Source organism: Manihot esculenta, chromosome 2, assembly GCF_001659605.2.
Source record: "Manihot esculenta cultivar AM560-2 chromosome 2, M.esculenta_v8, whole genome shotgun sequence".
In the NCBI taxonomy this organism is placed as follows: Eukaryota; Viridiplantae; Streptophyta; class Magnoliopsida; order Malpighiales; family Euphorbiaceae; genus Manihot; species Manihot esculenta.
This window is the reverse complement of record NC_035162.2, coordinates 3,255,505-3,265,695: the sequence shown is the minus strand read 5'-3', so window position 1 is coordinate 3,265,695 and position 10,191 is coordinate 3,255,505. Positions and strand designations below refer to the sequence as shown.

Here is a 10,191-nt window from a genome sequence, read left to right as displayed (position 1 = left end):
CTTTGACTCGATATAATATCAATACCATAACTTTATGCTATGCAGTTTTGTGAGATAATAGGAGACTTGGAATGAAACGCAAAATGAAGCGTGGTAGGGGAGGGAAGCAGATGAAGACTTTTGCAACTCATAGAAGAGCAGTTGAACCTCCCAAATCTAAAATTGTAGCTCCGCTATTATGTGATTTCTGCAATGTCAAGTGTGACACGCGGGAGGTTCTTGACCGCCATCTTTCTGGTAAGAAGCACATTGGTAAGCTTAAATGATTTCAAGGTCACCGGTTAATGTAGGGCTTCAGGCACTTTACCATCCTAATCCAGTTGAGCAAACTCATCCTCTCCCACAAGGGGCTTATTTTCCTTCCCAGGTACACCAATCTGCATCAGCAGTTGCAGGTTTGAACCATCAATTCAAAGAAAGTTCCATGCCTCGACAGTCAGAATCCACTTCAACTCTTGAGGCAAATTCTGCTACCGCAATCTGAGAATCTGGCGGCTTAAATCAGATCCTCCTCTTATTAGCATCAAATATCTGGCATAGGAGGTTTATGGGACCTGTAGATTTGCTGCCATGTTCTGTGAATATGGAGTCTCTTGTAGTGACGTTGCTTGCTTTGAAGTGGTTACCTTGACATGACACAGTAAGCAATGAATTTCACTTTCTACTAGTAGTCGTTGGCTCTTTTAAGATAATTTTGGTTAGTGTTTGTGCTGTTGACAATAATCAGATTGGAGATATATTGATATTATTGTTTATTTATATCAATATCATCTTACGCTACATCCTTTTGCTGGAGTATTTGCAGGTTAGGGACATAAGAACTGCCTTGTAAAGTTCACTCGATGCTGCCGTAATTTTTCTCCAGACAACATGTACGTATAGTGTTCACAAGTAAATGTGGAAAAAATTGGACTGAACTTTTCAAAACATCCAAAGTCATGACAGCGGGGACTGTGAAGGAACAAAGTTAGAGTTCTTTTTATTTTTCAGAAAAAAAACGTTTCTTATAAAAAGTACTTATTTTAAATTTTATTAAAATGTTTTTCAATAAATCCATTTTAAATATATTCTCCCCGACAAAATTATAATAATAATATCCAACAAATTTTAAAATTTAATTTTACCGATACCTCATAATAAAAAATAAATTATTATCAATTTTTTAAAATTTTATAAAATTAACTAGTTAATCAAAGTTATTAACTTTTTTTTTTTTTAAATAGGGGTTGGGGAAGTCGAACCTTAAACCTCTCAAGGTTACAAGAATGCACTTTCCACCAGGCTAAGTCTCGGAGTGCAAAGTCATTAACTTTTTAAAAGTATTTATATTATTTTATTTATATGTATTATTTAATTTGTAAAATTTTAAATATTTATATTATTTAGACATTTGATTAAAATTAAAATAAATTAATTAATAATTTTTTGAAAAAAATAAAGAATTTAATTTTATAAAATATAAAATAGTTTAATTAAATAATTTTAAAATAAGAATTAACTAGTAGTTTTTTAAAAAATTTAATTCTCAAAAATATATATAAAATGAAGTCTTAATTCTTACTTCTTTCAACTTTTAGAACTTAAAAAAAAAAAACCTTGCTTAACATAGTTTTTCTCCTAAAACTGTTAAAAGCTTTCTCTATTTATTAACTAGAGATGTTTTCCCTCTCCAAGAAACTTTGGGCAAATTGGAATAGTGGAGAAGAAAATATCAGGTAATTAAATAATAAATATTTATTTTATTTTAAGCGTTTAAAAAATTAATTTTTTAATTTATATAATACGATAAAATTTATAATTTTATTTTTTATTTTTAAAATTTCAAATTTAATTTTTTAATTATTCATTTATTACATCGCTATTTTTATTATTAAAAAATAATTATCTCATTTAATTAATTTTTAATTTATTTATATAATTAAAATTATTTATTAAACTATATAAATTTAGGGAAATAAATTTTAATTTTTATAAATAAAAGTGTTTTATGAATAATGAGTTTTATGAATTATTTAAATTTAAAAAATAATTTAATTTTAAAAAATATAAATTTAATGAGTAATAGGTTAAATAATTTAAATTTAAAAATACTTAAATATAAATTAAATATTATTTTTATAAATAATAAGTTAAATTATTTAAATTTAAAAAATAAAATAAAAATATTCTTTTATAATTAATGAGTTAAATAATTTAATTTAAAAAATATTATAATAAATATTATATTAAATTGATACATTCTTTTAACTATTATTTATTTATAGATTTAAATATCATAGTTATTATAGAAAAAAATTAATAAATATTATTAAAAATTAATTTCATAATAAAATGAAAAATAAGTTGTTAATGGGCTGATTATTGATTTATATTAAAAAATATATTTATAAATATTGAAAATAAAATTATTATTAATTTATTTTAATTAATAAAAAATAAATAAATTATATTTTGATTATAATGTTTTATTAATTTTTTATAAAATTTTTAAATATATTTTTTAATTCACATAAATGAGTCCATCCCAAGCTAAACCGAAAGAGTCGAAGACTGCTCTTCGTCGAGTCAAGTCACAAATCCATTGGATCTTTTTTTCTCATGGGTTGCACCGCCTTTTAACTTCGCCAAATTATGGCACGGCTATTTTGCCTAGTGTTTTTCTATCCCTCACTTCAAACTTCAATACAAGTATTTGAAGACCTTTTCTTCTTCAGAGCTAAGAAAGAGGAAGAGATAAGTATAGGTCCAATCATGGCTGACCACCACGACAATTTAGACGAACTCCTTGACAGTAAGCCTAACTCTCTATAAGACCATTCTCTTCATTTTCTCTCTTTACAACTCTCCTGAATTTGTTTTTACCTTTCAATATCTCCAGGTGCTCTTGATGATTTCCAGGGCCTTAACCTCGCTCCTTCCTCTCAGAGGTCTTTGTTTATTGCTTTTTTTTTTTTACTGCTCTCGTTCTCCCTCTAAACACAAGCATTTATAAGCTCTATTTTTCTCTGCATTTTAAGAACTGGACCTTTACTTATCTATTGTTCTTTTCTGGGTTGTAATTGTATTAATTTTAGCTGTCACTTGATTATAGGAATGGAGAACGCGATGGTACTAATGAGAGCAAGCAACAAGAATCATTTCCTTTACTGCCGATAGGGATTCAAGGGTTGGGTATGGGATTACCTGACTTGAAAAGCAAGAAGAAGGGAAAGTCAAAGGTTTCAGAGGAGTCCCATGTTGCGGAGGCGCTTGACCAGCTTAGGCAGCAGACTAGAGAAGCTGTTAAGGGATTGGAGTCCGTCACAGGTCCAAAACCAGTTGATTTTAGTAAGGATGCAATGATGGAAGATTGGGTTAAGCAGTTTGAGGAGCTTGCTGGCTCTCAGGTAAATCTGTTGTTTCAGCCCTCCACTTTTTTGTTGTTAAATTGAGTGATTTTGGATTGTTTGAATTGAGTTTCTGTGGTTTCTTGTTGCTGTGACATCTAGATGTTAATGTGGGTATGGTACTTCTTGGTTTGTGGTGTATTACTTGTATATTTAGGGCATCGAAATTAAAATTGAGGCAGGCTTTTTTATAATCTCATTTTCCTCTTTTATTTATGTTTTTATATCTTCCGTTGTAGTTGGGACTTCTTGATGCTTTAGTTGGCATTTTATGCTGCTGATTTTTGTCCATAAGGTTTAGATTGACAATGGCCTTTGATGATTACCATATAACATGCTTATCCAATTTAAAGCATTTTCCGGCAATCTAGATGCCCTGTGATTTGAAAAAATAGAACTTAAGTATATTCCTTTTGTTATGAAATTTGGGAGTGATTTACTTGTTTCATCTTTTCCTCCTTCCTCATTTCAAAGTAGTTTCTTTCATTGGGCTTTTATGATTTAAATTTCAAGACAGCAATCAATTGTCTTCGACAATTGGTTTGCTTGATTATGCTGCATCGTGTTTTTGAGTTCTCTACTGAAGTATATGTTTGTGTTAAAAGCCTCTACTCAGCTACTTGTTGCAGGTTGGTTGTGGTAATACAGTAGCCACGATGTTTTAGTGTTTATGAACTTACAGAAAAGGGATATAAATTGCAGAAGCATAAACCTTGTAGAACAGAAGTTTTTTAGAGAATCCTACGGATTCAAGTGACTTGATAATAATGTTTACTAGCATCATTGTATTTGTGAGCTTTATTCTTCAGTGCATTTACAATGAAAATCTCTGTCGTCCTTGATGAAATCACTCAACCTTTAATTCTTAAGTGTCTGACCTTGTCATTATAAATTTCCTAATCATTACTGGAAATGCATATATAACTCTATTTGCAATATGCAGTCCTTGATTTTTGACGGGCTGTTGCTGGGTGCAATGATTAGAGTTTGGGCTTCCAATTATTAAAAATAGCCACTTAGTGCAAAGATGCTGATTGTAGAGCTCTCTAGAACCTCACTCTTAATATCCCTCTGTTGTGGGACTATAACTAAATAGCAGTAGTGTTTGATTTTTGCAACTGTTATCAGCACAAAAACATTTTATTTGCTAAATGGAGAAATTATCAACATAACCTTTTGGAGAAAATTATAATGTAGCTGTGGAATTTACTTTATGGTCATCCATCCAAACCAAGATTAATTGATTTTTGTTGAGTAATTTTTTAGCCTTATTTGGCTCATTTAATTTAAACAGACTTGATTGGTTTCAATAATGGAGCCATTTTTTTCCGAGGGGGGCATAGAGGGCACACGTGCTAAGTGCATTACACACACCAGCACATTCACATATATATCTACTCATTTTTATATAGTTAAATGCATATATAAAATATTTAATACAATATTAATCATATATTGATGTTAAATCATATAAGATAAACATTAATTTTCTTGTCACATTATTTATTATGATACTTTTATCTATTTATCTCAATTTTATATGTATTTATATGTGTAAAAGTATCTATGTACATAAAATGCAATCTTTATTATGATTTTATCATTAAGGAGCTCATTCATTTGGAAAATTATTTCTTGAATTAATTCTAAAAGTTTTCCTATTAACCAAGTTATATTTATTAATTATATGTTAATTTTGAAATAAATAATATCAAATCAATAACTTTGATGGTGGTGTAAGAATTGTTAAAACTTCCTTCAATTTTTTCTAAATTTTGTGTTATAACTGGTCTAAACTTTTCAGTGCACTTCTAAAACCTTTCCTACATTTATCTGAGATAAATATAAAATGTTGATGGAAAATAATATGATTGATACCATTTTTCTTCTAATTGAAATATAATTTCTTAAATCCAAATGAATCATAAGTAATAACTTGTGTATAAAAATAAAAGTTAATAAGTATCTTCATGTTGAGGTTAGACTCATTAAACTAAGCACTAATTTTAGTAAATTGTTCTCCGAAAAAGAGCAGGCCAAAACTATAATTTAATTTATTTTGCACTATAGGTGCAAAATTTTGAACTTAGGGGTGCCATGACCTCCCCCAGCCCTTCCTGTCACTGATTGGTTTGGATAACTTTCATTGTAAACTGTTCTTCCTCATGCATGCATTTGTTCGTTACAAGAGTTGAAATATCATTTCTTGTGTTCTTTTTTAATAGGACATGGAATCTATTGTAGAGACCATGATGCAACAACTTTTGTCTAAGGAGATTCTTCATGAGCCCATGAAGGAAATTGGAGAAAGATATCCAAAATGGCTGGAAGAACACAAAGCCAGTTTGACCACCGCAGATTATGAGCGTTACTCTCATCAATATGAGCTCATCAACCACCTGAATCAAGTTTATGAGAATGAACCTAATAACTTTACCAAGATTGTTGACCTTATGCAGAAAATGCAAGAATGTGGCCAACCACCAAATGATATAGTGCAAGAGCTTGCTCCTGATATTGATTTCACTAATCTTGGCCAAATGTGAGTACTTTACCAAGGCATCTATATTTGCACACATGTATACATCAGTCTTTCTTGTCCCATCTTATGGTAATTTTATAAAGACAAGCTGACAGAATAAGGTTACGGTCAGAAAGCAGTTGTATTGGGATTTGTTGTAGTTATTAAGGTTCAGAGGTTCATTGTGGGTTCCTAGTGCACAACTTGAAACTTACAAGCCATATGCGAGATTGCAAGTATTTAAGTGACTTAATTTGGTACAAGGAGTCCAACTATTTTTCAGTTCCAGCCTTCCCTTGCCCTTGTCGCAAAAGACTGGTTTAAAATAGACTTTGGAGCGAGTCAGATTCTTTGAAAGGATATTAGTATAGCTGACATAGTTTGTATCCTCAATTCTAGACACGGGTTAGCATCTGAGATTAGCACGTTGTAAGAAAACTATTAGATTGGTAATTATCTAAAACTGGTGTTATAATGTTAAGATAATTGTTTTGCAACTGATTGATGTATTTCTGTTGCAGATCTCCAGAGATGCCCGAGTTGCAGTCAAATTGTTGCATAATGTGAGGCTATTCCTTCCTTTCTTCTGTACTCATTATTCCGCGTTTCCCATTGTTCCATAAGCGTCTTTTATGCTTCTGAAATGTTGTATTCTGAAAGATAAAATAGTGCACATAAATTGGGTTTATTATTATTTTTCTCACTTCCTAATAATAGAATGCTCAATTTGAGGGCCTTGGTTAAACTTGTATATGATTTGAGTGTCTCTCTGAAATTAATTTGTGAGAGGGAGTCGTGATTTTCGAGGCAAAGTTCACAACTCAGATGTCTGTGTTTCTTTAGAACAGTCTTCCTTAACCCTAATCAACATCTAACATTGTAATAATAAAAATAGAAATAGAAATAAAAAATATAAGATGCATTGTGTAAATTTTACAAGAAAAGAAAACGAATCAAGTATGGTGAGGATGAGTAATTTTTACAGGTATCCAAATAAATATCTGAATCAAGAAGCTATATAACAATTGAATCAATGAATGAAATTTTCAGTGGATGCGTGCGTGTGACCATGAGCTAAGCGTCCGATGGTGCGATCCAGTGTCTCCCATTGACAAAACTCTTGGCCAGGAATTTATGTGCCGATGCATAGTCCAGCTCCCTAGCCCATGAAACACCCCTAACTTTTGCGGCTCCAGGCCCCCAGCATTTGTACACGCCAAAGAACGCGGTCCTGAAATTTTCAAACAAGAAGATCAATGATCAATGATGAGGAGCTAAAGCATCCGAGAATCGAAATCGGAGAAGTATAACTAAAAGAGTTAGTTTAAAGTAGAAGGTGTGGGTTTTACTTGTTTTTGTTGCTGACGTGGTCCCAATCGTCCCAGCCACCGTGTGCAACCAAGTCATCAAAGTAAGTATAGGAGTAGACTATCCTCGAGTACTGGCCCATAGCCCTGCCCACATATAATGGACCTGTGCCAGTTACCCTGCAGCGAACAAAAGCGAAACCTGTTTTCTCGTCTGGTGAGTTCCTATTTTGGGCCGCAATGGATCCAAATCTGGTGGCGATCGAATGCAGCTCGCAGTCCTGCACAAATCAACGACCTTTAACACTTTTGACAGTGACTAATGGCCAATGGGCATTCCAACACGATAATTAGTTGGTATTTATATTCTCATCATAAAAAATTAGCAAAGAAAGGAGCAATTTAGTAATTTTTCAATAATTATGTCTTATTATACAGTATATTAAAATTTTCTTCTTTCAAGGAAAGGAAAAGTCAAAGTTGATCTTTTTCTCTTTTCTTACTAATTATTAAATTTAAAAGTCAACTTAAGGAGCAACGAGCAATGCAATTTTCAAATCTCTACTATTTTGGGATGAATAGTATAGCTAGGTCTATGGTGGAGGATAATTATTGTCCCAAACTGTACTCTTTTCTACTATATAATATGGGGAAAATTAACTTTAGAGAAGAAAAGGAAAAGATATACATGTATTTCAAACTGAGAAGGCAAAAACTTTGACCCAAAAGATTACTTAATGCATAAAACTCACACTTTATAAGACATAATCATAAAGACCTAAATCTTGCTACCAAAAAAGAAACTTTTTAACCGTAAAATTTTGACTTGAAATCACAATAAAAATCATTTAAATAAAAAATAAAATTAATAGTTTAGATATAAAAATGCATTATTTAAACCGAATCTATATGAATTTGAACTACAAATACATAGAAAATTTATATAAGTCCGTTAATTTAGACCGTCAATTTGGTTTAAATAAATATTTTGTATTTATTTAATTCACCCACATGCGAAGCAAGTGCACTTGAAGCTGATACTGATGATAATTTAATGAAGGGCTAAAACCGCGGGACAACGAGAGCTCGAAGCTAGCGAGCGATGCTTTTGTTAACTATAATTAATCATGCATTCGCATGCTTTATCTACATAGGCGCATTTTCTAATTTAATTAACAATTAAAACCAATCTAACTCAATTTTCTCCTTTTTTTTCAAGAAAAGCAAGTTGCCTGCCACTGACACCGAAAAATTGGTGAGGAAAAGTTTACTTTCTTTCAATTTTCACTGCACACAAACCAGAGACTCACAGATGACAGAACCCATATAGCACAAAAATGATGAAACATCCTTTTCTTTTATTAAATGATATTGTTGTCCTTAGTTGCCTGCTCCTGCCAATAATGCATCACGAGGTCGAGGACTCGTAATCTTTATATCGTGTATGCATGTGGTTGTGGTGTAAACCATATATTCCTTGGAAATGAAAACCATGTAGAGAGAGAGAGAGAGAGGATTTAGCTAGCTGCTTACTTTGTACATGGAGCGGCCATTTCCGAAAATGAAGTCTATAGAGCCCTCAATGTAGCATTCCTTGAAGTAATGCCTCCCTGCATCGTCGCATAGAGTGTCTTGTGCACCGTAGAATCCACAGCCTGAGAAGTATGCCTTGTCGCCTGATATGCGAAATGCCGCCGCTTGCCACCCTTGCATTCCTGGCATTGGTGCTGGTGCAGTGTTCTGCAACAAGTTAACTATCAAATTAATATGCTATTTCGAAGTTAATGTACTTTTGTATTTGTGATTAGCTTCAATTTTTCTATCTTGGGTTTTGAAGAATCTTAACTTTTTGTATGTACCTTAAAGCTGATGTTTCTAGCAGAGAAATAACTGGCAAAAACAGTGACAGAAGCTGTTCTATAAGTGCGGAGCTGTTGGCCATTGGGACCACGATCGCTTGCTCTATCATGCCATTCGATGAACGTCACGTCTCTCCCCGCACCTTGAAACGTTATGTATGGTTTCGTCACCGGCACCACCACCTTCTCTCTGCACCCAACGCCAAAACAACCTCACAAACCATTCAAATTTCAAAAAAGTTGGTTGTTAATTTACTTCTATTGGTTGGGCTTCATTGCATTCCCAAAAAAGGAAGAAGAAGAAGAAGAAAGGAGAAGAAATTAAAACCCTAATACTGTTGTCCCGTGACACTAAATCCACGGTTTTCATTACTTTGGAAAGTTCCTTAGACAATCTGGTACTACAAATAGACCCCACCAGTAAAGAAAACTACGTAGATTAGAGGAAAATATTACATGTAATATCCAGCACTAATTAGAATCAGCACGTTTTGTGTATTGTTCTCCTTAACAGAATCAACAGCAGTTTGTACAGATCGGAACTCGCCAGACCCATTAACGTCAACGGTGATCACACGGTGGCCGACGGGTCCTACCCATTTGTGGTGTTGCTTAGTGGAGTTGTTAGAGACTGTAGCATTGACCGAGTTGAACCTGTACCTGTAAATAGAGCTTGTAACTAAGAATGGTGCATGCAATAAAAACAAAGTCAATACAAAGTAGAAATGCAAGAACATGAAAGAATTTAAAGACGCCATTAAAATAGCAAAAAAAAAAACTCAGAGAACGAAATAGTGTAGTGAAAGCAGAATGTCTTGAAGCGAATTTTCTTGAAGAACTTCAAAGGAATGTAAAAACTTAGAGAGAAAGATGCAGGTAAGGAAAGAGAATGAGAAAGTGGAATGCATTTATAAGCTCAATCTCTATATATATATTAATATATTATTGTTTTGATTGTAGAGGTTCTTCTTCCAACGGTCATTTTATTTTTCTCCCTGGCTTTTAGGGGACATGTAGCTTATTACGGCTTTAGGCTTTATGGTATAGTTTTGGCTGGATTATACACAAAGTCTCTCCATGTGGGGCAGTAGCTCTTTGGCTTTGCATTACTTTTATGA

At 32.6% G+C, this 10,191-nt stretch overlaps 2 protein-coding genes across 2 annotated transcripts; one reads left to right on the top strand and one right to left on the bottom strand.

The window, feature by feature from the left end:
* The first annotated feature begins 2,590 nt into the window (after positions 1 to 2,590).
* LOC110604390 (peroxisome biogenesis protein 19-1) lies at positions 2,591 to 6,652 on the top strand. The gene is made up of 5 exons (XM_021742536.2): positions 2,591 to 2,791; positions 2,879 to 2,927; positions 3,092 to 3,386; positions 5,612 to 5,928; positions 6,429 to 6,652. Exons 1-5 carry the CDS (start codon positions 2,632 to 2,634, stop codon positions 6,472 to 6,474), a joined length of 867 nt encoding a protein of 288 aa, XP_021598228.2. The 5' UTR covers positions 2,591 to 2,631; the 3' UTR covers positions 6,475 to 6,652.
* A 153-nt stretch (positions 6,653 to 6,805) lies between these two features.
* Positions 6,806 to 9,984, bottom strand: LOC110604380 (probable pectinesterase 68). The gene is made up of 5 exons (XM_021742524.2): positions 9,530 to 9,984; positions 9,074 to 9,263; positions 8,748 to 8,954; positions 7,257 to 7,495; positions 6,806 to 7,138 (listed from the first exon to the last, which is right to left on the bottom strand). The coding sequence occupies exons 1-5, from the start codon at positions 9,829 to 9,831 to the stop codon at positions 6,982 to 6,984; spliced, it is 1,095 nt and encodes a 364-aa protein (XP_021598216.1). The 5' UTR covers positions 9,832 to 9,984; the 3' UTR covers positions 6,806 to 6,981.
* Between the last annotated feature and the right edge of the window lie 207 nt (positions 9,985 to 10,191).